The sequence below is a fragment of the Oncorhynchus clarkii genome, chromosome 25 (assembly GCF_045791955.1).
Source record: "Oncorhynchus clarkii lewisi isolate Uvic-CL-2024 chromosome 25, UVic_Ocla_1.0, whole genome shotgun sequence".
Taxonomy (NCBI): domain Eukaryota; kingdom Metazoa; phylum Chordata; class Actinopteri; order Salmoniformes; family Salmonidae; genus Oncorhynchus; species Oncorhynchus clarkii.
In genome coordinates, this window is record NC_092171.1 from 36,494,742 (window position 1) to 36,517,255 (window position 22,514).

The 22,514-nt window shown below is 46.7% G+C and overlaps 1 protein-coding gene across 2 annotated transcripts in view; it reads left to right on the forward strand.

Moving 5' to 3' along the window:
* Nucleotides 1-22,514, forward strand: part of LOC139383889 (sex comb on midleg-like protein 4) — a 35,259-nt gene that overhangs the window by 3,682 nt on the left and 9,063 nt on the right. The window contains exons 2-4 of one of the 2 annotated variants that reach the window (XM_071128493.1): nt 5,319-5,537; nt 5,710-5,933; nt 7,751-7,880. In XM_071128493.1, the coding sequence (XP_070984594.1) occupies nt 5,715-5,933; nt 7,751-7,880 (349 nt within the window). In that variant the 5' untranslated portion in view covers nt 5,319-5,537; nt 5,710-5,714. The remainder of the gene's footprint in view (nt 1-5,318; nt 5,538-5,709; nt 5,934-7,750; nt 7,881-22,514) is intronic. The other variant, XM_071128494.1, reaches the window with a different exon arrangement.

The following is a 22,514-nucleotide window of genomic DNA, read 5'->3' on the forward strand; positions in this document are numbered from 1 at the left end:
CAACGTTGCCAATGACTGATGTGGTAAACTCCTCAATACCATTGATCGGATGAATCCCGGAACATATTCCAGTCTGTGCTAGTGAAACCGTTCTGTAGCTTAGTATCCACTTCATCAGACCACTTCCATATTGAGCGCGTTAGAATGGTCAGGATGGAATGGTCAGGCAGGCGGGTATGGACTCCAGAAAATAGGCAAGGGTCAAAACCGGGAGGACTAGCAAAAAACGAATAGAAGCAAGTACGGGAAAACACGTTGGTTGACTTGAAAAACATACAAGACGAACTGGCACAAAGAGACAGGAAACACAGGGATAGATACAACAGGGAAAATAAGTGACACCTGGAGGGGGTGGAGACAATCACTAGGACAGATGAAACAGATCAGGGTGTGACACCTCTAGTTGCACACGTGACATGCTGGTAGAAATAAGGTAAGACGGATTTTAGTTTTCCTATAAAATGTAGTGGGAAAGCTACAGTGCATTGCGAAAGTATTCGGCCCCCTTGAACTTTGCGACCTTTCGCCACATTTCAGGCTTCAAACATAAAGATATAAAACTGTATTTTTTTGTGAAGAATCAACAACAAGTGGGACACAAGCATGAAGTGGAACGACATTTATTGGATATTTCAAACTTTTTTAACAAATCAAAAACTGAAAAATTGGGCGTGCAAAATTATTCAGCCCCTTTACTTTCAGTGCAGCAAACTCTCTCCAGAAGTTCAGTGAGGATCTCTGAATGATCCAATGTTGACCTAAATGACTAATGATGATAAATACAATCCACCTGTGTGTAATCAAGTCTCTGTATAAATGCACCTGCACTGTGATAGTCTCAGAGGTCCGTTAAAAGCGCAGAGAGCATCATGAAGAACAAGGAACACACCAGGCAGGTCCGAGATACTGTTGTGAAGAAGTTTAAAGCCGGATTTGGATACAAAAATATTTCCCAAGCTTTAAACATCCCAAGGAGCACTGTGCAAGCGATAATATTGAAATGGAAGGAGTATCAGACCACTGCAAATCTACCAAGACCTGGCCGTCCCTCTACACTTTCAGCTCATACAAGGAGAAGACTGATCAGAGATGCAGCCAAGAGGCCCATGATCACTCTGGATGAACTGCAGAGATCTACAGCTGAGGTGGGAGACTCTGTCCATAGGACAACAATCAGTCGTATATTGCACAAATCTGGCCTTTATGGAAGAGTGGCAAGAAGAAAGCCATTTCTTAATGATATCCATAAAAAGTGTTGTTTAAAGTTTGCCACAAGCCACCTGGGAGACACACCAAACATGTGGAAGAAGGTGCTCTGGTCAGATGAAACCAAAATTGAACTTTTTGGCAACAATGCAAAACATTATGTTTGGCGTAAAAGCAACACAGCTGAACACACCATCCCCACTGTCAAACATGGTGGTGGCAGCATCATGGTTTGGGCCTGCTTTTCTTCAGCAGGGACAGGGAAGATGGTTAAAATTGATGGGAAGATGGATGGAGCCAAATACAGGACCATTCTGGAAGAAAACCTGATGGAGTCTGCAAAAGACCTGAGACTGGGACGGAGATTTGTCTTCCAACAAGACAATGATCCAAAACATAAAGCAAAATCTACAATGGAATGGTTCAAAAATAAACATATCCAGGTGTTAGAATGGCCAAGTCAAAGTCCAGACCTGAATCCAATCGAGAATCTGTGGAAAGAACTGAAAACTGCTGTTCACAAATGCTCTCCATCCAACCTCACTGAGCTCGAGCTGTTTTGCAAGGAGGAATGGGAAAAAAATGTCAGTCTCTCGATGTGCAAAACTGATAGAGACATACCCCAAGCGACTTACAGCTGTAATCGCAGCAAAAGGTGGCGCTACAAAGTATTAACTTAAGGGGGCTGAATAATTTTGCACGCCCAATTTTTCAGTTTTTGATTTGTTAAAAAAGTTTGAAATATCCAATAAATGTTGTTCCACTTCATGATTGTGTCCCACTTGTTGTTGATTCTTCACAAAAAAATACAGTTTTATATCTTTATGTTTGAAGCCTGAAATGTGGCAAAAGGTCGCAAAGTTCAAGGGGGCCGAATACTTTCGCAAGGCACTGTATGTTTTTGGATTGTATGTTTAGTGATAGAAGCACCAAATTGCACACACATAGCTAGAACAGGGTTTTAAAAAGATTTGTGGATACAAGGCCAATATGGCCGCCAAACAACTCAATGGGGTCGTATTGGATCAATTTCACATGACCATACCTGTATGAAATATAATGGTGGTATGCCCAATAATATCTTAAAATGTTCATAGGGATGTAGAATACACAACCAGGTGTGCTAGCTATATTAAGATGTTAAATTATTCACATAATTGTGGTAAGACTGTGCTCAAAAAACTGGACAAATCACTGATTTCTGAAGCCTACCACTCTAGAAATGGACACAAGCAATAGATTGACAATGACTTTAAACACGGGATGGGATGATATTATGTTCCTGGGATGATATCACCTCAGTGACTGCATTCTGAAACACACTCACACCAACACACACTAGTGCTGAGCGATTAACCAGAAAGTATGTTCTTTTTCATTTTTTAAACAACTAATTGACCAATGTCGGTTAAATTATTTGAATTAAAGCCTCCGGATTGCCACAGCGGTCTAAGGCACTGTATCGCAATGCTAGAGGCGTCACTACAGACCCGAGTTCGATCCTGGGCTGTGTCACAGCCGGCCGCTACAGGGAGACCCATGAGGCGTCGTCCGGGTTAGGGGAGGGTTTGGGCGACTCCTTGTGGAGGTCTGGCGCATGCACACTGACTTCAGTCTGCAGCTGTGCGGTGTTTCCTCCAACACATTGGTGCGGCTGGCTTCCGGGTTAAGTGTGCAGTGTGTTAAGAAGCCGTGTGGGTTGTCTACCTTTGCCTCTCTCGAGTCCGTAAGGGAGATGCAGCGATGGGACAAGACTGTAACTACCAATTGTATGTCACAAATTGTAAAAAAAAATGTATGAAAAAATATTTTTCATCTATTTTTTTACATTTGAATTACATTTCGTTCTGTATTTTCCATGAGCTCAATGCAGTTTCTTTACAGATAGGCTAAATCAGATCAAGCCCGAACTGTGCGATGTAGTTGTAGTTTACAACAGGCCAATAGTCTACATAGTTTAGCGCAGAAAAAGTGGAAATGAACTACATTGACCGTAATCCATAGCGCACCTATTGTCCGGTCTGTGTGTTTATTTTATGCCTGCTATGTTAGAGAGAGAGAGAGAGCGACTGAACAATGCGCGATCAAGGGGGATTTAGAGCAGTTGCTCAAGGTACTGTACATGTATCTTTAACAGAAAATACATCTAAGTGATTGATCATTGGTATTCAGCAGTCATAAAAGTAGGCCTTATTTAATTTGAACAACTACTAAAATAGTGATTTTGTCAGACAGCAGCTTTAGAGATGAGATGATGACTTGGAATTAAATAATAAAGTAATCAAATAAAACAAATGTAATATACACAAGTATACCAGACATTAAGGTTAATATTAATTACCTTCCGAATATTGAGTTGCAGCACCCCCTCTTTTGCCCTCAGAACAGCCTCAATTCGTGGGGACATGAACTCGACAAAGTGTTGAAAGCGTTCCACAGGGATGCTGGCCCATGTTGACTCTACAAGGTGTTGAAAGCGTTCCACAGGGATGCTGGCCCATGTTGACTCTACAAGGTGTTGAAAGCGTTCCACAGGGATGCTGGCCCATGTTGACTCTACAAGGTGTTGAAAGCGTTCCACAGGGATGCTGGCCCATGTTGACTCTACAAGGTGTTGAAAGTGTTCACAGGGATGCTGGCCCATGTTGACTCTACAAGGTGTCGAAAGCGTTCCACAGGGATGCTGGTCTATGTTGACTCTACAAGGTGTTGAAAGTGTTCCACAGGGATGCTGGCCCATGTTGACTCCAATGCTTCCCACAGTTGTGTCAAGTTGGCTGGATGTCCTTTGGGTGGTGGACCATTCTTGATGCACACGGGAAACTGTTGAGAGGGAAAAACGCAGCAGGATTGCAGTTCTTGACACAAACCGGTGCGCCTGGTACCTACTATCATACCCCGTTCAAAGGGGCTTAAATATTTTGTCTTGCCCATTCATCCTCTGAATGACACACACACAATCCATGTCTCAGTTGTCTCAAGGCTTAAAAATCCTTATTTAACCTGTCTCCTCCCCTTCATCTACACTGATTGAAGTGCATTTAACAAGTGACCTCAATAAGGGATCATAGCTTTCACCTGGATTCACCTGGTCAGTCTATGTCATGGAAAGAGCAGGTGTTCCTAATGTTTTGTCCACTCAGTATACACAACAACTGAAATATTTGATTAAAGTAATGTGAATAACTGATGGTTAAGAAGTAATAAGCAGTAATGGACAGTCCCTACCATCATGGGACTTTATTCATTATATTATTCTGTGTTGTTACAGCATTCAACCCACATAATGGATAGTGCTTTAAAATTGAAACTGAACCGACCTAAAAAAGCACTAATCGTGGGACACACACACACACACACACACACACACACACACACACACACACACACACACACACACACACACATCTATGTACACTCTCAACACTTTCAAATTAATTCCTATTGTAATTAGCGGTTGGTTTGAGGGTGTCTTCTATACTAATTATACATCCACCCAGTTTTGGGCCTGAGTATCAAGCAGCAAGACATGGGAGATACAGCCGGCAGGGTGTTACAGGCTTGTTGCCATGACAACAGGAGAATGTTTCCCAGCATTGGCAGACACACACACACACACACACACACACCATTACAGTGGAATCCGCCTTGCTTGGAGATTCCGCTCTGCGGTGCAATTGAAGACATTTAGAAGCAGGCAAAGACACATACAGGACAGAGGGTGATTCAATAGGAGAACAACTGAAAAGGGACATACTCTCCAATCCTCATTCATTCTGATGGTGTGTGCATACCGCCTCTGTTTCGTCCCTATATTTTCTGTTGTCTTTGTCTGCACAAAGAAAGGATGAAGCATGCTGCATGCTAATGCTATGTTTTAACCACTGTAATGATTCAGCTTTGCCTGTGTGTCTAGTCTTCTGCGCTCTACATATGAGACATGCATGTTGATGTTGTTTTCATCAGTAGGCTAGGCTGGCTCTTGAGGCTGCTGCTTTTCTAAGATTATGGTGAGCGCTGTCATCGTAATGCTAATTCATAGCTGTGTAGCCATGGTGAAGTCAATCCCCCCCCCCCCCCCCCCCTTCCTCTGCCACTGCTGAATGCATTAGTGTAATGAGGAGTCTGAAGCCAGCCAGCCTGTGTGCCGTGCAGCAGAGACGAGAGGAGCAGAGAGAAAACACAGCACAGCAGCTAAAGGCAAGATGGCTTCAACAGCCTGCTGAGGCAGTGTGCAGGGTTTAGAACCTTCTTCTGCTATTCTGGAATCTAACCGGGATCTAAGAAGGGAAGCGCTTGGTTCTCAAGCGTTCTAGATCAAAGGAGATCAGGTAATGGAAGCTCTGGGAGACAAGCAGACAGAATGTTGGGGTTCATGCACATTGAGGATAGGATGGACTGGATGGTGGAACTGCCACTGTTTTTTATTATGTGCCATGCAGTCTTCAATTAATATAATTATTTCTCGCTTTGTGTTTCCCTCCTTCCTGTGTCTCCCTCCAGCTCCAATGAGTGTACCTGCAGCAGCACAGAAAGCAGACAGCAACAGTGAAATGCAGTCGCCTGCAGTGTCTCCCTCCTTCCTCCCCAGCCAGCCAGGAAAGATTCCAGGCAGGAAGAGGGGGAGACCCCCACTACATCGCAAGATGGATTTTCCAACCCGCTACCCTGAATCCCTCCCTCCCCTCAAAGTGCCCAAGAAGAGGGGAAGAAAACCTGGCTTCAAGGTCAGTGTCAGGGATGGGAGGAGAGAGAAAGAAGAGGGTATTAGAGGAGGGGATGGAAGGAGAGAGAGAGGGGAGGGGATGGGTGGAGAGAGAAAGGGGAGGGGATGGGTGGAGAGAGAAAGGGGAGGGGATGGGATTGGAGGAGAGGGAAAGGGGAGGGGATGGGATTGGAGGAGAGTGAAAGGGGAGGGGATGGGATTGGAGGAGAGGGGAAAGGGGAAAGGGGAGGGGGTGGGATTGGAGGAGAGGGAAGGGGATGGGATTGGAGGAGAGGGAACGGGGAGGGGATGGGATTGGAGGAGAGGGAAAGGGGAGGGGATGGGATTGGAGGAGAGGGAAAGGGGAGGGGATGGGAAGAGAGGGAAAGGGGAGGGGATGGGAAGAGAGGGAAAGGGGAGGGGATGGGATTGGAGGAGAGGGAAAGGGGAGGGGATGGGATTGGAGGAGAGGGGAGGGGATGGGATTGGAGGAGAGGGGAGGGGATGGGAATGGAGGAGAGGGAAAGGGGGGAGAAAAAGGGGCTAGGATGGGATGGGAGAGAAAAAGAGGGGGGGAGGGGATGGGATTGGATTGGAGGAGAGAGAAGGGGGAGGGGATGGGATTGGAGGAGAGGGAACGGGGAGGGGATGGGATTGGAGGAGAGGGAAAGGGGAGGGGATGGGATTGGAGGAGAGGGAATGTGGAGGGGATGGGATTGGAGGAGAGGGAACTGGGAGGGGATGGGATTGGAGGAGAGGGAAAGGGGAGGGGATGGGATTGGAGGAGAGGGAACGGGGAGGGGATGGGATTGGAGGAGAGGGAAGGGGGAGGGGATGGGATTGGAGGAGAGGGAATGGGGAGGGGATGGGATTGGAGGAGAGGGAACGGGGAGGGGATGGGATTGGAGGAGAGGGAAAGGGGAGGTGATGGGAAGAGAGAGAAAGAGGAGGGGATGGGATTGGAGGAGAGGGAAAGAGGAAGGGATGGGATTGGAGGAGAGGGAAAGGGGAGGGGATGAGATTGGAGGATAGGGAAAGGAGAGAGGATGGGTTTGGAGGAGAGGGAAAGGAGAGGGGTGGGATTGGAGGAGAGGGAAAGGAGAGAGGATGGGATTGGACGAGAGGGAAAGGAGAGGGGATGGGATTGGACGAGAGGGAAAGGAGAGGGGATGGGATTGGAAGAGAGGATAGGATTGGAGGAGAGGGAAAGGAGAGAGGATGGGATTGGACGAGAGGGAAAGGAGAGGGGATGGGATTGGACGAGAGGGAAAGGAGAGCGGATGGGATTGGAGGAGAGGGAAAGGAGAGGGGATGGGATTGGAGGAGAGGGGATGGGATTGGAGGAGAGAGAAAGGGGAGGGGCCAGTGGGGATGCAGGATGTTAATAAAATACATATGATGATGTAGCTTGACAGACTTAACTTCATTTATATTTAGTGGGAGTAATATATAACATGAGGTAGCCTTTGTTTGTTTAATTGAAAACAGTTTTAATTGATATTCTGATTGGTCCTGTATATGCCTAGCAAAATGAAATGCTTGGTAAATATTGCAATACGAAGAGGGGAGAAGTTTCTGAGTAAAAATATCAATGTGTAGATTTCTGTTGAGTGTTTATGAATTCCAATTGAGAACCGTCATTTTTTAGTCTATTGTTGCTATCTCAGACTATATGGCATGGCGCTTGCAACAAGAGGGTTGTGGGTTCGATTCCCGTGGGCCACCCATATGTAAAAATGTATGCACGCGTGACTCATTCGCTTTGGACAAACGCGTATGCTAAATTGCATGTATTATTTACAATTAGATACTGAGATCCAACCCCCTGTCTTCCTGCAGCTGAAGCCCAGGATGGTGCTGAATCCCCTGGCCATCTCTCCTCCCAGCAGCACCCCAGAACCAGACATGAGCTCCATCCCCCAGGATGCTGCTACCATCCCCCACTCTGCCACGCCCCAGGTGCTCACAGGTAACTATACCCACTCTGCCACACCCCAGGTGCTCACAGTTAACTATACCCACTCTGCCACGCCCCAGGTGCTCACAGTTAACTATACCCACTCTGCCACGCCCCAGGTGCTCACAGGTAGGCCCCACCCCCACTCTGCCACGCCCCTGGGGCCTCATTTTTCAACCGTGTGTAAATGTTGTACAAATGTCTGGCGTATGTGGAGATTGTAGGATTTGCATGCACAACAAATTATTGGGATTTATCAAACTGTCGTACGCAACATATACACATGTTTTCATTGATAAATCAGAGCCATACTATATTTGTACTACAAACCCGCCTGGAAAACGCCCTCCATTCACCTTTTATGGGAACAAAAACACCCTCTATTCACCTTTTATGGGAACAAAAACACCCTCATTTGCTGTATGATTTGGGAATGTTGGAACTGGGCCATGACAGTTTCTAAAAGAAAGCACAATAGCAAATGTTATCACATTTCTATCCAGTTGTGGGCAGACTGTTTTCATCTTTTGCAGTAACCTTTTTTCAAACTAAGAATGCATGCCGTCAATAGCAAGTGCCCAACACTGACCTCACATTCTGGATGATTGTGTTGTTCAAACAATAAATAAATAAATGCTACACTTCTTTTGTTTGTCAATAGATAATTGTGTTAATATCACCTGTCTTGGTATAGTCTCTGAGATTAAATAGACAATGATGTTGCGTTCCTACGAAGGATGTGATCTTACCGTTAGGCTACGTTTGAATGTTTTTCCTAGCAACGCTTGATTATAATTCCCTTGTGGCAAACACTCAAAACAACAGTATTGACTTGTAATACAATTCTTCAACCACTAGAAGTTGACACTTTCCCGTCAAATTCTAATTTGATAAATACCAACCTTTGCGGGAAAAGTGGTGCACGAAGGTTGTCTTTTTTGTGCTTATCTGATAAACAAGGCCCTAGGCGCCCACAGAGTTTGCCTCACTTTTCCAATGTCTCCCTCCATAATGCTTTGTCTGGTGAAACATCTTGGGTGTTATGAAAAGTCATGTTGGTAATCACATTTCAAATGTAATTTGTATTCTGTTAGTTATAAGCATGTTGTACTCGTTAGTTTAAGGAAAGCAACGTCACCAAAGTAGCCGACCTAAGTATCTTTGTCTCCTCTGTCCCTCCTGCTGTGTGTCCTGCAGTATGTATCTATGTACATCAAACAGGTGGACATGGTTACTAACCTTCGCTCCTACATCATCAAACAGGTGGACATGGTTACTAACCTTCGCTCCTACATCATCAAACAGGTGGACATGGTTACTAACCCTCGCTCCTACATCATCAAACAGGTGGACATGGTTACTAACCCTCGCTCCTACATCATCAAACAGGTGGACATGGTTACTAACCCTCGCTCCTACATCATCAAACAGGTGGACATGGTTACTAACCCTCGCTCCTACATCATCAAACAGGTGGACATGGTTACTAACCCTCGCTCCTACATCATCAAACAGGTGGACATGGTTACTAACCTTCGCTCCTACATCATCAAACAGGTGGACATGGTTACTAACCCTCGCTCCTACATCATCAAACAGGTGGACATGGTTACTAACCCTCGCTCCTACATCATCAAACAGGTGGACATGGTTACTAACCCTCGCTCGTACATCATCAAACAGGGGGACATGGTTACTAACCCTCGCTCCTACATCATCAAACAGGTGGACATGGTTACTAACCCTCGCTCCTACATCATCAAACAGGTGGACATGGTTACTAACCCTCGCTCCTACATCATCAAACAGGTGGACATGGTTACTAACCCTCGCTCCTACATCATCAAACAGGGGGACATGGTTACTAACCCTCGCTCCTACATCATCAAACAGGTGGACATGGTTACTAACCCTCGCTCCTACATCATCAAACAGGTTGACATGGTTACTAACCCTCGCTCCTACATCATCAAACAGGTGGACATGGTTACTAACCCTCGCTCCTACATCATCAAACAGGTTGACATGGTTACTAACCCTCGCTCCTACATCATCAAACAGGTGGACATGGTTACTAACCCTCGCTCCTACATCATCAAACAGGTGGACATGGTTACTAACCCTCGCTCCTACATCATCAAACAGGTGGACATGGTTACTAACCCTCGCTCCTACATCATCAAACAGGTGGACATGGTTACTAACCCTCGCTCCTACATCATCAAACAGGTGGACATGGTTACTAACCCTCGCTCCTACATCATCAAGCAGGTGGACATGGTTACTAACCCTCGCTCCTACATCATCAAACAGGTGGACATGGTTACTAACCCTCGCTCCTACATCATCAAACAGGTTGACATGGTTACTAACCCTCGCTCCTACATCATCAAACAGGTTGACATGGATACTAACCCTCGCTCCTACATCATCAAACAGGTTGACATGGTTACTAACCCTCGCTCCTACATCATCAAACAGGTGGACATGGTTACTAACCCTCGCTCCTACATCATCAAACAGGTGGACATGGTTACTAACCCTCGCTCCTACATCATCAAACAGGTGGACATGGTTACTAACCCTCGCTCCTACATCATCAAACAGGTGGACATGGTTACTAACCCTCGCTCCTACATCATCAAACAGGTGGACATGGTTACTAACCCTCGCTCCTACATCATCAAACAGGTGGACATGGTTACTAACCCTCGCTCCTACATCATCAAACAGGTTGACATGGTTACTAACCCTCGCTCCTACATCATCAAACAGGTGGACATGGTTACTAACCCTCGCTCCTACATCATCAAACAGGTGGACATGGTTACTAACCCTCGCTCCTACATCATCAAACAGGTGGACATGGTTACTAACCCTCGCTCCTACATCATCAAACAGGTGGACATGGTTACTAACCCTCGCTCCTACATCATCAAACAGGTGGACATGGTTACTAACCCTCGCTCCTACATCATGGACATGGTTACTAACCCTCGCTCCTACATCATCAAACAGGTTGACATGGTTACTAACCCTCGCTCCTACATCATCAAACAGGTGGACATGGTTACTAACCCTCGCTCGTACATCATCAAACAGGTGGTTACTAACCCTCGACATGGTTACTAACCCTCGCTCCTACATCATCAAACAGGTGGACATGGTTACTAACCCTCGCTCCTACATCATCAAACAGGTGGACATGGTTACTAACCCTCGCTCCTACATCATCAAGCAGGTGGACATGGTTACTAACCCTCGCTCCTACATCATCAAGCAGGTGGACATGGTTACTAACCCTCGCTCCTACATCATCAAACAGGTGGACATGGTTACTAACCCTCGCTCCTACATCATCAAACAGGTGGACATGGTTACTAACCCTCGCTCCTACATCATCAAACAGGTGGACATGGTTACTAACCCTCGCTCCTACATCATCAAACAGGTGGACATGGTTACTAACCCTCGCTCCTACATCATCAAACAGGTGGACATGGTTACTAACCCTCGCTCCTACATCATCAAACAGGTGGACATGGTTACTAACCCTCGCTCCTACATTATCAAACAGGTGGACATGGTTACTAACCCTCGCTCCTACATCATCAAACAGGTGGACATGGTTACTAACCCTCGCTCGTACATCATCAAACAGGTGGACATGGTTACTAACCCTCGCTCCTACATCATCAAACAGGTGGACATGGTTACTAACCCTCGCTCCTACATCATCAAACAGGTTGACCTGGTTACTAACCCTCGCTCCTACATCATCAAACAGGTGGACATGGTTACTAACCCTCGCTCCTACATCATCAAACAGGTGGACATGGTTACTAACCCTCGCTCCTACATCATCAAACAGGTGGACATGGTTACTAACCCTCGCTCCTACATCATCAAACAGGTGGACATGGTTACTAACCCTCGCTCCTACATCATCAAACAGGTGGACATGGTTACTAACCCTCGCTCCTACATCATCAAGCAGGTGGACATGGTTACTAACCCTCGCTCCTACATCATCAAACAGGTGGACATGGTTACTAACCCTCGCTCCTACATCATCAAACAGGTTGACATGGTTACTAACCCTCGCTCCTACATCATCAAACAGGTTGACATGGTTACTAACCCTCGCTCCTACATCATCAAACAGGTTGACATGGTTACTAACCCTCGCTCCTACATCATCAAACAGGTGGACATGGTTACTAACCCTCGCTCCTACATCATCAAACAGGTGGACATGGTTACTAACCCTCGCTCCTACATCATCAAACAGGTGGACATGGTTACTAACCCTCGCTCCTACATCATCAAACAGGTGGACATGGTTACTAACCCTCGCTCCTACATCATCAAACAGGTGGACATGGTTACTAACCCTCGCTCCTACATCATCAAACAGGTGGACATGGTTACTAACCCTCGCTCCTACATCATCAAACAGGTTGACATGGTTACTAACCCTCGCTCCTACATCATCAAACAGGTGGACATGGTTACTAACCCTCGCTCCTACATCATCAAACAGGTGGACATGGTTACTAACCCTCGCTCCTACATCATCAAACAGGTGGACATGGTTACTAACCCTCGCTCCTACATCATCAAACAGGTGGACATGGTTACTAACCCTCGCTCCTACATCATCAAACAGGTGGACATGGTTACTAACCCTCGCTCCTACATCATCAAACAGGTTGACATGGTTACTAACCCTCGCTCCTACATCATCAAACAGGTGGACATGGTTACTAACCCTCGCTCGTACATCATCAAACAGGTGGACATGGTTACTAACCCTCGCTCCTACATCATCAAACAGGTTGACATGGTTACTAACCCTCGCTCCTACATCATCAAACAGGTGGACATGGTTACTAACCCTCGCTCCTACATCATCAAACAGGTGGACATGGTTACTAACCCTCGCTCCTACATCATCAAGCAGGTGGACATGGTTACTAACCCTCGCTCCTACATCATCAAGCAGGTGGACATGGTTACTAACCCTCGCTCCTACATCATCAAACAGGTGGACATGGTTACTAACCCTCGCTCCTACATCATCAAACAGGTGGACATGGTTACTAACCCTCGCTCCTACATCATCAAACAGGTGGACATGGTTACTAACCCTCGCTCCTACATCATCAAACAGGTGGACATGGTTACTAACCCTCGCTCCTACATCATCAAACAGGTGGACATGGTTACTAACCCTCGCTCCTACATCATCAAACAGGTGGACATGGTTACTAACCCTCGCTCCTACATTATCAAACAGGTGGACATGGTTACTAACCCTCGCTCCTACATCATCAAACAGGTGGACATGGTTACTAACCCTCGCTCGTACATCATCAAACAGGTGGACATGGTTACTAACCCTCGCTCCTACATCATCAAACAGGTGGACATGGTTACTAACCCTCGCTCGTACATCATCAAACAGGTGGACATGGTTACTAACCCTCGCTCCTACATCATCAAACAGGTGGACATGGTTACTAACCCTCGCTCCTACATCATCAAACAGGTGGACATGGTTACTAACCCTCGCTCCTACATCATCAAACAGGTGGACATGGTTACTAACCCTCGCTCGTACATCATCAAACAGGTGGACATGGTTACTAACCCTCGCTCCTACATCATCAAACAGGTGGACATGGTTACTAACCTTCGCTCCTACATCATCAAACAGGTGGACATGGTTACTAACCCTCGCTCGTACATCATCAAACAGGTGGACATGGTTACTAACCCTCGCTCTTACATCATCAAGCAGGTGGACATGGTTACTAACCCTCGCTCGTACATCATCAAACAGGTGGACATGGTTACTAACCCTCGCTCGTACATCATCAAACAGGTGGACATGGTTACTAACCCTCGCTCGTAAATCATCAAACAGGTGGACATGGTTACTAACCCTCGCTCGTACATCATCAAACAGGTGGACATGGTTACTAACCTTCGCTCCTACATCATCAAACAGGTGGACATGGTTACTAACCCTCGCTCGTACATCATCAAACAGGTGGACATGGTTACTAACCCTCGCTCCTACATCATCAAACAGGTGGACATGGTTACTAACCTTCGCTCGTACATCATCAAACAGGGGGACATAGTTACTAACCCTCGCTCCTACATCATTAAACAGGTGGACATGGTTACTAACCCTCGCTCGTACATCATCAAACAGGTGGACATGGTTACTAACCCTTGCTCGTACATCATCAAGCAGGTGGACATGGTTACTAACCCTCGCTCGTACATCATCAAACAGGTGGACATGGTTACTAACCCTCGCTCGTACATCATCAAACAGGTGGACATGGTTACTAACCCTCGCTCGTACATCATCAAGCAGGCGGACATGGTTACTAACCCTCGCTCGTACATCATCAAGCAGGCGGCCATGGTTACTAACCCTCGCTCGTACATCATCAAACAGGTGGACATGGTTACTAACCTTCGCTCCTACATCATCAAACAGGTGGACATGGTTACTAACCCTCGCTCCTACATCATCAAACAGGTGGACATGGTTACTAACCCTCGCTCGTACATCATCAAACAGGTGGACATGGTTACTAACCCTCGCTCGTACATCATCAAGCAGATGGACATGGTTACTAACCCTCGCTCGTACATCATCAAACAGGTGGACATGGTTACTAACCCTCGCTCGTACATCATCAAACAGGTGGACATGGTTACTAACCCTCGCTCGTACATCATCAAGCAGGTGGACATGGTTACTAACCCTCGCTCGTACATCATCAAACAGGTGGACATGGTTACTAACCCTCGCTCCTACATCATCAAACAGGTGGACATGGTTACTAACCCTCGCTCGTACATCATCAAGCAGGCGGACATGGTTACTAACCCTCGCTCGTACATCATCAAACAGGTGGACATGGTTACTAACCCTCGCTCGTACATCATCAAACAGGCGGACATGGTTATTAACCCTCGCTCGTACATCATCAAGCAGGTGGACATGGTTACTAACCCTCGCTCGTACATCATCAAACAGGTGGACATGGTTACTAACCCTCGCTCCTACATCATCAAACAGGTGGACATGGTTACTAACCCTCGCTCCTACATCATCAAACAGGTGGACATGGTTACTAACCCTCGCTCCTACATCATCAAGCAGATGGACATGGTTACTAACCCTCGCTCCTACATCATCAAACAGGTGGACATGGTTACTAACCCTCGCTCCTACATCATCAAACAGGTGGACATGGTTACTAACCCTCGCTCCTACATCATCAAGCAGGTGGACATGGTTACTAACCCTCGCTCGTACATCATCAAACAGGTAGACATGGTTACTAACCCTCGCTCCTACATAATCAAGCAGGTGGACATGGTTACTAACCCTCGCTCCTACATCATCAAACAGGTGGACATGGTTACTAACCCTTGCTCGTACATCATCAAACAGGTGGACATGGTTACTAACCCTCGCTCGTACATCATCAAGCAGATGGACATGGTTACTAACCCTCGCTCCTACATCATCAAACAGGTGGACATGGTTACTAACCCTCGCTCGTACATCATCAAGCAGGCGGCCATGGTTACTAACCCTCGCTCGTACATCATCAAACAGGTGGACATGGTTACTAACCTTCGCTCCTACATCATCAAACAGGTGGACATGGTTACTAACCCTCGCTCCTACATCATCAAACAGGTGGACATGGTTACTAACCCTCGCTCGTACATCATCAAACAGGTGGACATGGTTACTAACCCTCGCTCGTACATCATCAAGCAGATGGACATGGTTACTAACCCTCGCTCGTACATCATCAAACAGGTGGACATGGTTACTAACCCTCGCTCGTACATCATCAAGCAGGTGGACATGGTTACTAACCCTCGCTCGTACATCATCAAACAGGTGGACATGGTTACTAACCCTCGCTCCTACATCATCAAACAGGTGGACATGGTTACTAACCCTCGCTCGTACATCATCAAGCAGGCGGACATGGTTACTAACCCTCGCTCGTACATCATCAAACAGGTGGACATGGTTACTAACCCTCGCTCGTACATCATCAAACAGGCGGACATGGTTACTAACCCTCGCTCGTACATCATCAAGCAGGTGGACATGGTTACTAACCCTCGCTCGTACATCATCAAACAGGTGGACATGGTTACTAACCCTCGCTCCTACATCATCAAACAGGTGGACATGGTTACTAACCCTCGCTCCTACATCATCAAACAGGTGGACATGGTTACTAACCCTCGCTCCTACATCATCAAGCAGATGGACATGGTTACTAACCCTCGCTCCTACATCATCAAACAGGTGGACATGGTTACTAACCCTCGCTCCTACATCATCAACCAGGTGGACATGGTTACTAACCCTCGCTCCTACATCATCAAGCAGGTGGACATGGTTACTAACCCTCGCTCGTACATCATCAAACAGGTAGACATGGTTACTAACCCTCGCTCCTACATCATCAAGCAGGTGGACATGGTTACTAACCCTCGCTCCTACATCATCAAACAGGTGGACATGGTTACTAACCCTCGCTCGTACATCATCAAACAGGTGGACATGGTTACTAACCCTCGCTCGTACATCATCAAGCAGATGGACATGGTTACTAACCCTCGCTCCTACATCATCAAACAGGTGGACATGGTTACTAACCCTCGCTCGTACATCATCAAACAGGTGAACATGGTTACTAACCTTCGCTCCTACATCATCAAACAGGTGTACATGGTTACTAACCCTCGCTCCTACATCATCAAACAGGTGGACATGGTTACTAACCCTCGCTCCTACATCATCAAACAGGTGGACATGGTTACTAACCCTCGCTCCTACATCATCAAACAGGTGGACATGGTTACTAACCCTCGCTCCTACATCATCAAACAGGTGGACATGGTTACTAACCCTCGCTCGTAAATCATCAAACAGGTGGACATGGTTACTAACCCTCGCTCGTACATCATCAAACAGGTGGACATGGTTACTAACCTTCTCTCCTACATCATCAAACAGGTGGACATGGTTACTAACCCTCGCTCGTACATCATCAAACAGGTTGACATGGTTTCTAACCCTCGCTCGTACATCATCAAGCAGGTGGACATGGTTACTAACCCTCGCTCGTACATCATCAAACAGGTGGACATGGTTACTAACCCTCGCTCCTACATCATCAAACAGGTGGACATGGTTACTAACCCTCGCTCGTGCATCATCAAGCAGGCGGACATGGTTACTAACCCTCGCTCGTACATCATCAAACAGGTGGACATGGTTACTAACCCTCGCTCGTACATCATCAAACAGGCGGACATGGTTACTAACCCTCGCTCGTACATCATCAAGCAGGTGGACATGGTTACTAACCCTCGCTCGTACATCATCAAACAGGTGGACATGGTTACTAACCCTCGCTCGTACATCATCAAACAGGTGGACATGGTTACTAACCCTCGCTCCTACATCATCAAACAGGTGGACATGGTTACTAACCCTCGCTCCTACATCATCAAGCAGATGGACATGGTTACTAACCCTCGCTCCTACATCATCAAACAGGTGGACATGGTTACTAACCCTCGCTCCTACATCATCAAACAGGTGGACATGGTTACTAACCCTCGCTCCTACATCATCAAGCAGGTGGACATGGTTACTAACCCTCGCTCGTACATCATCAAACAGGTAGACATGGTTACTAACCCTCGCTCCTACATCATCAAGCAGGTGGACATGGTTACTAACCCTCGCTCCTACATCATCAAACAGGTGGACATGGTTACTAACCCTCGCTCGTACATCATCAAACAGGTGGACATGGTTACTAACCCTCGCTCGTACATCATCAAGCAGATGGACATGGTTACTAACCCTCGCTCCTACATCATCAAACAGGTGGACATGGTTACTAACCCTCGCTCGTACATCATCAAACAGGTGAACATGGTTACTAACCTTCGCTCCTACATCATCAAACAGGTGTACATGGTTACTAACCCTCGCTCCTACATCATCAAACAGGTGGACATGGTTACTAACCCTCGCTCCTACATCATCAAACAGGTGGACATGGTTACTAACCCTCGCTCCTACATCATCAAACAGGTGGACATGGTTACTAACCCTCGCTCCTACATCATCAAACAGGTGGACATGGTTACTAACCCTCGCTCCTACATCATCAAACAGGTGGACATGGTTACTAACCCTCGCTCGTACATCATCAAACAGGTGGACATGGTTACTAACCTTCTCTCCTACATCATCAAACAGGTGGACATGGTTACTAACCCTCGCTCGTACATCATCAAACAGGTTGACATGGTTACTAACCCTCGCTCGTACATCATCAAACAGGTTGACATGGTTACTAACCCTCGCTCCTACATCATCAAACAGGTGGACATGGTTACTAACCCTCGCTCCTACATCATCAAACAGGTGGACATGGTTACTAACCCTCGCTCCTACATCATCAAACAGGTGGACATGGTTACTAACCCTCGCTCGTAAATCATCAAACAGGTGGACATGGTTACTAACCCTCGCTCGTACATCATCAAACAGGTGGACATGGTTACTAACCTTCTCTCCTACATCATCAAACAGGTGGACATGGTTACTAACCCTCGCTCGTACATCATCAAACAGGTGGGCATGGTTACTAACCTTCTCTCCTACATCATCAAACAGGTGGACATGGTTACTAACCCTCGCTCGTACATCATCAAACAGGTGGACATGGTTACTAACCCTCGCTCGTACATCATCAAACAGGTGGACATGGTTACTAACCCTCGCTCCTACATCATCAAACAGGTGGACATGGTTACTAACCTTCGCTCGTACATCATCAAACAGGGGGACATGGTTACTAACCCTCGCTCCTACATCATCAAACAGGTGGACATGGTTACTAACCCTCGCTCGTACATCATCAAGCAGGTGGACATGGTTACTAACCCTCGCTCGTACATCATCAAACAGGTGGACATGGTTACTAACCCTCGCTCCTACATCATCAAACAGGTGGACATGGTTACTAACCCTCGCTCGTACATCATCAAGCAGGCGGACATGGTTACTAACCCTCGATCGTACATCATCAAACAGGTGGACATGGTTACTAACCCTCGCTCGTACATCATCAAACAGGCGGACATGGTTACTAACCCTCGCTCGTACATCATCAAGCAGGTGGACATGGTTACTAACCCTCGCTCGTACATCATCAAACAGGTGGACATGGTTACTAACCCTCGCTCCTACATCATCAAACAGGTGGACATGGTTACTAACCCTCGCTCCTACATCATCAAACAGGTGGACATGGTTACTAACCCTCGCTCCTACATCATCAAGCAGATGGACATGGTTACTAACCCTCGCTCCTACATCATAAAACAGGTGGACATGGTTACTAACCCTCGCTCCTACATCATCAAACAGGTGGACATGGTTACTAACCCTCGCTCCTACATCATCAAGCAGGTGGACATGGTTACTAACCCTCGCTCGTACATCATCAAACAGGTAGACATGGTTACTAACCCTCGCTCCTACATCATCAAGCAGGTGGACATGGTTACTAACCCTCGCTCCTACATCATCAAACAGGTGGACATGGTTACTAACCCTCGATCGTACATCATCAAACAGGTGGACATGGTTACTAACCCTCGCTCGTACATCATCAAGCAGATGGACATGGTTACTAACCCTCGCTCCTACATCATCAAACAGGTGGACATGGTTACTAACCCTCGCTCGTACATCATCAAACAGGTGAACATGGTTACTAACCTTCGCTCCTACATCATCAAACAGGTGTACATGGTTACTAACCCTCGCTCCTACATCATCAAACAGGTGGACATGGTTACTAACCCTCGCTCCTACATCATCAAACAGGTGGACATGGTTACTAACCCTCGCTCCTACATCATCAAACAGGTGGACATGGTTACTAACCCTCGCTCCTACATCATCAAACAGGTGGACATGGTTACTAACCCTCGCTCGTAAATCATCAAACAGGTGAACATGGTTACTAACCTTCGCTCCTACATCATCAAACAGGTGTACATGGTTACTAACCCTCGCTCCTACATCATCAAACAGGTGGACATGGTTACTAACCCTCGCTCCTACATCATCAAACAGGTGGACATGGTTACTAACCCTCGCTCCTACATCATCAAACAGGTGGACATGGTTACTAACCCTCGCTCCTACATCATCAAACAGGTGGACATGGTTACTAACCCTCGCTCCTACATCATCAAACAGGTGGACATGGTTACTAACCCTCGCTCGTACATCATCAAACAGGTGGACATGGTTACTAACCTTCTCTCCTACATCATCAAACAGGTGGACATGGTTACTAACCCTCGCTCGTACATCATCAAACAGGTTGACATGGTTACTAACCCTCGCTCGTACATCATCAAACAGGTTGACATGGTTACTAACCCTCGCTCCTACATCATCAAACAGGTGGACATGGTTACTAACCCTCGCTCCTACATCATCAAACAGGTGGACATGGTTACTAACCCTCGCTCCTACATCATCAAACAGGTGGACATGGTTACTAACCCTCGCTCGTAAATCATCAAACAGGTGGACATGGTTACTAACCCTCGCTCGTACATCATCAAACAGGTGGACATGGTTACTAACCTTCTCTCCTACATCATCAAACAGGTGGACATGGTTACTAACCCTCGCTCGTACATCATCAAACAGGTGGGCATGGTTACTAACCTTCTCTCCTACATCATCAAACAGGTGGACATGGTTACTAACCCTCGCTCGTACATCATCAAACAGGTGGACATGGTTACTAACCCTCGCTCGTACATCATCAAACAGGTGGACATGGTTACTAACCCTCGCTCCTACATCATCAAACAGGTGGACATGGTTACTAACCTTCGCTCGTACATCATCAAACAGGGGGACATGGTTACTAACCCTCGCTCCTACATCATCAAACAGGTGGACATGGTTACTAACCTTCGCTCGTACATCATCAAACAGGGGGACATGGTTACTAACCCTCGCTCCTACATCATCAAACAGGTGGACATGGTTACTAACCCTCGCTCGTACATCATCAAGCAGGTGGACATGGTTACTAACCCTCGCTCGTACATCATCAAACAGGTGGACATGGTTACTAACCCTCGCTCCTACATCATCAAACAGGTGGACATGGTTACTAACCCTCGCTCGTACATCATCAAGCAGGCGGACATGGTTACTAACCCTCGATCGTACATCATCAAACAGGTGGACATGGTTACTAACCCTCGCTCGTACATCATCAAACAGGCGGACATGGTTACTAACCCTCGCTCGTACATCATCAAGCAGGTGGACATGGTTACTAACCCTCGCTCGTACATCATCAAACAGGTGGACATGGTTACTAACCCTCGCTCCTACATCATCAAACAGGTGGACATGGTTACTAACCCTCGCTCCTACATCATCAAACAGGTGGACATGGTTACTAACCCTCGCTCCTACATCATCAAGCAGATGGACATGGTTACTAACCCTCGCTCCTACATCATAAAACAGGTGGACATGGTTACTAACCCTCGCTCCTACATCATCAAACAGGTGGACATGGTTACTAACCCTCGCTCCTACATCATCAAGCAGGTGGACATGGTTACTAACCCTCGCTCGTACATCATCAAACAGGTAGACATGGTTACTAACCCTCGCTCCTACATCATCAAGCAGGTGGACATGGTTACTAACCCTCGCTCCTACATCATCAAACAGGTGGACATGGTTACTAACCCTCGATCGTACATCATCAAACAGGTGGACATGGTTACTAACCCTCGCTCGTACATCATCAAGCAGATGGACATGGTTACTAACCCTCGCTCCTACATCATCAAACAGGTGGACATGGTTACTAACCCTCGCTCGTACATCATCAAACAGGTGAACATGGTTACTAACCTTCGCTCCTACATCATCAAACAGGTGTACATGGTTACTAACCCTCGCTCCTACATCATCAAACAGGTGGACATGGTTACTAACCCTCGCTCCTACATCATCAAACAGGTGGACATGGTTACTAACCCTCGCTCCTACATCATCAAACAGGTGGACATGGTTACTAACCCTCGCTCCTACATCATCAAACAGGTGGACATGGTTACTAACCCTCGCTCGTAAATCATCAAACAGGTGAACATGGTTACTAACCTTCGCTCCTACATCATCAAACAGGTGTACATGGTTACTAACCCTCGCTCCTACATCATCAAACAGGTGGACATGGTTACTAACCCTCGCTCCTACATCATCAAACAGGTGGACATGGTTACTAACCCTCGCTCCTACATCATCAAACAGGTGGACATGGTTACTAACCCTCGCTCCTACATCATCAAACAGGTGGACATGGTTACTAACCCTCGCTCCTACATCATCAAACAGGTGGACATGGTTACTAACCCTCGCTCGTACATCATCAAACAGGTGGACATGGTTACTAACCTTCTCTCCTACATCATCAAACAGGTGGACATGGTTACTAACCCTCG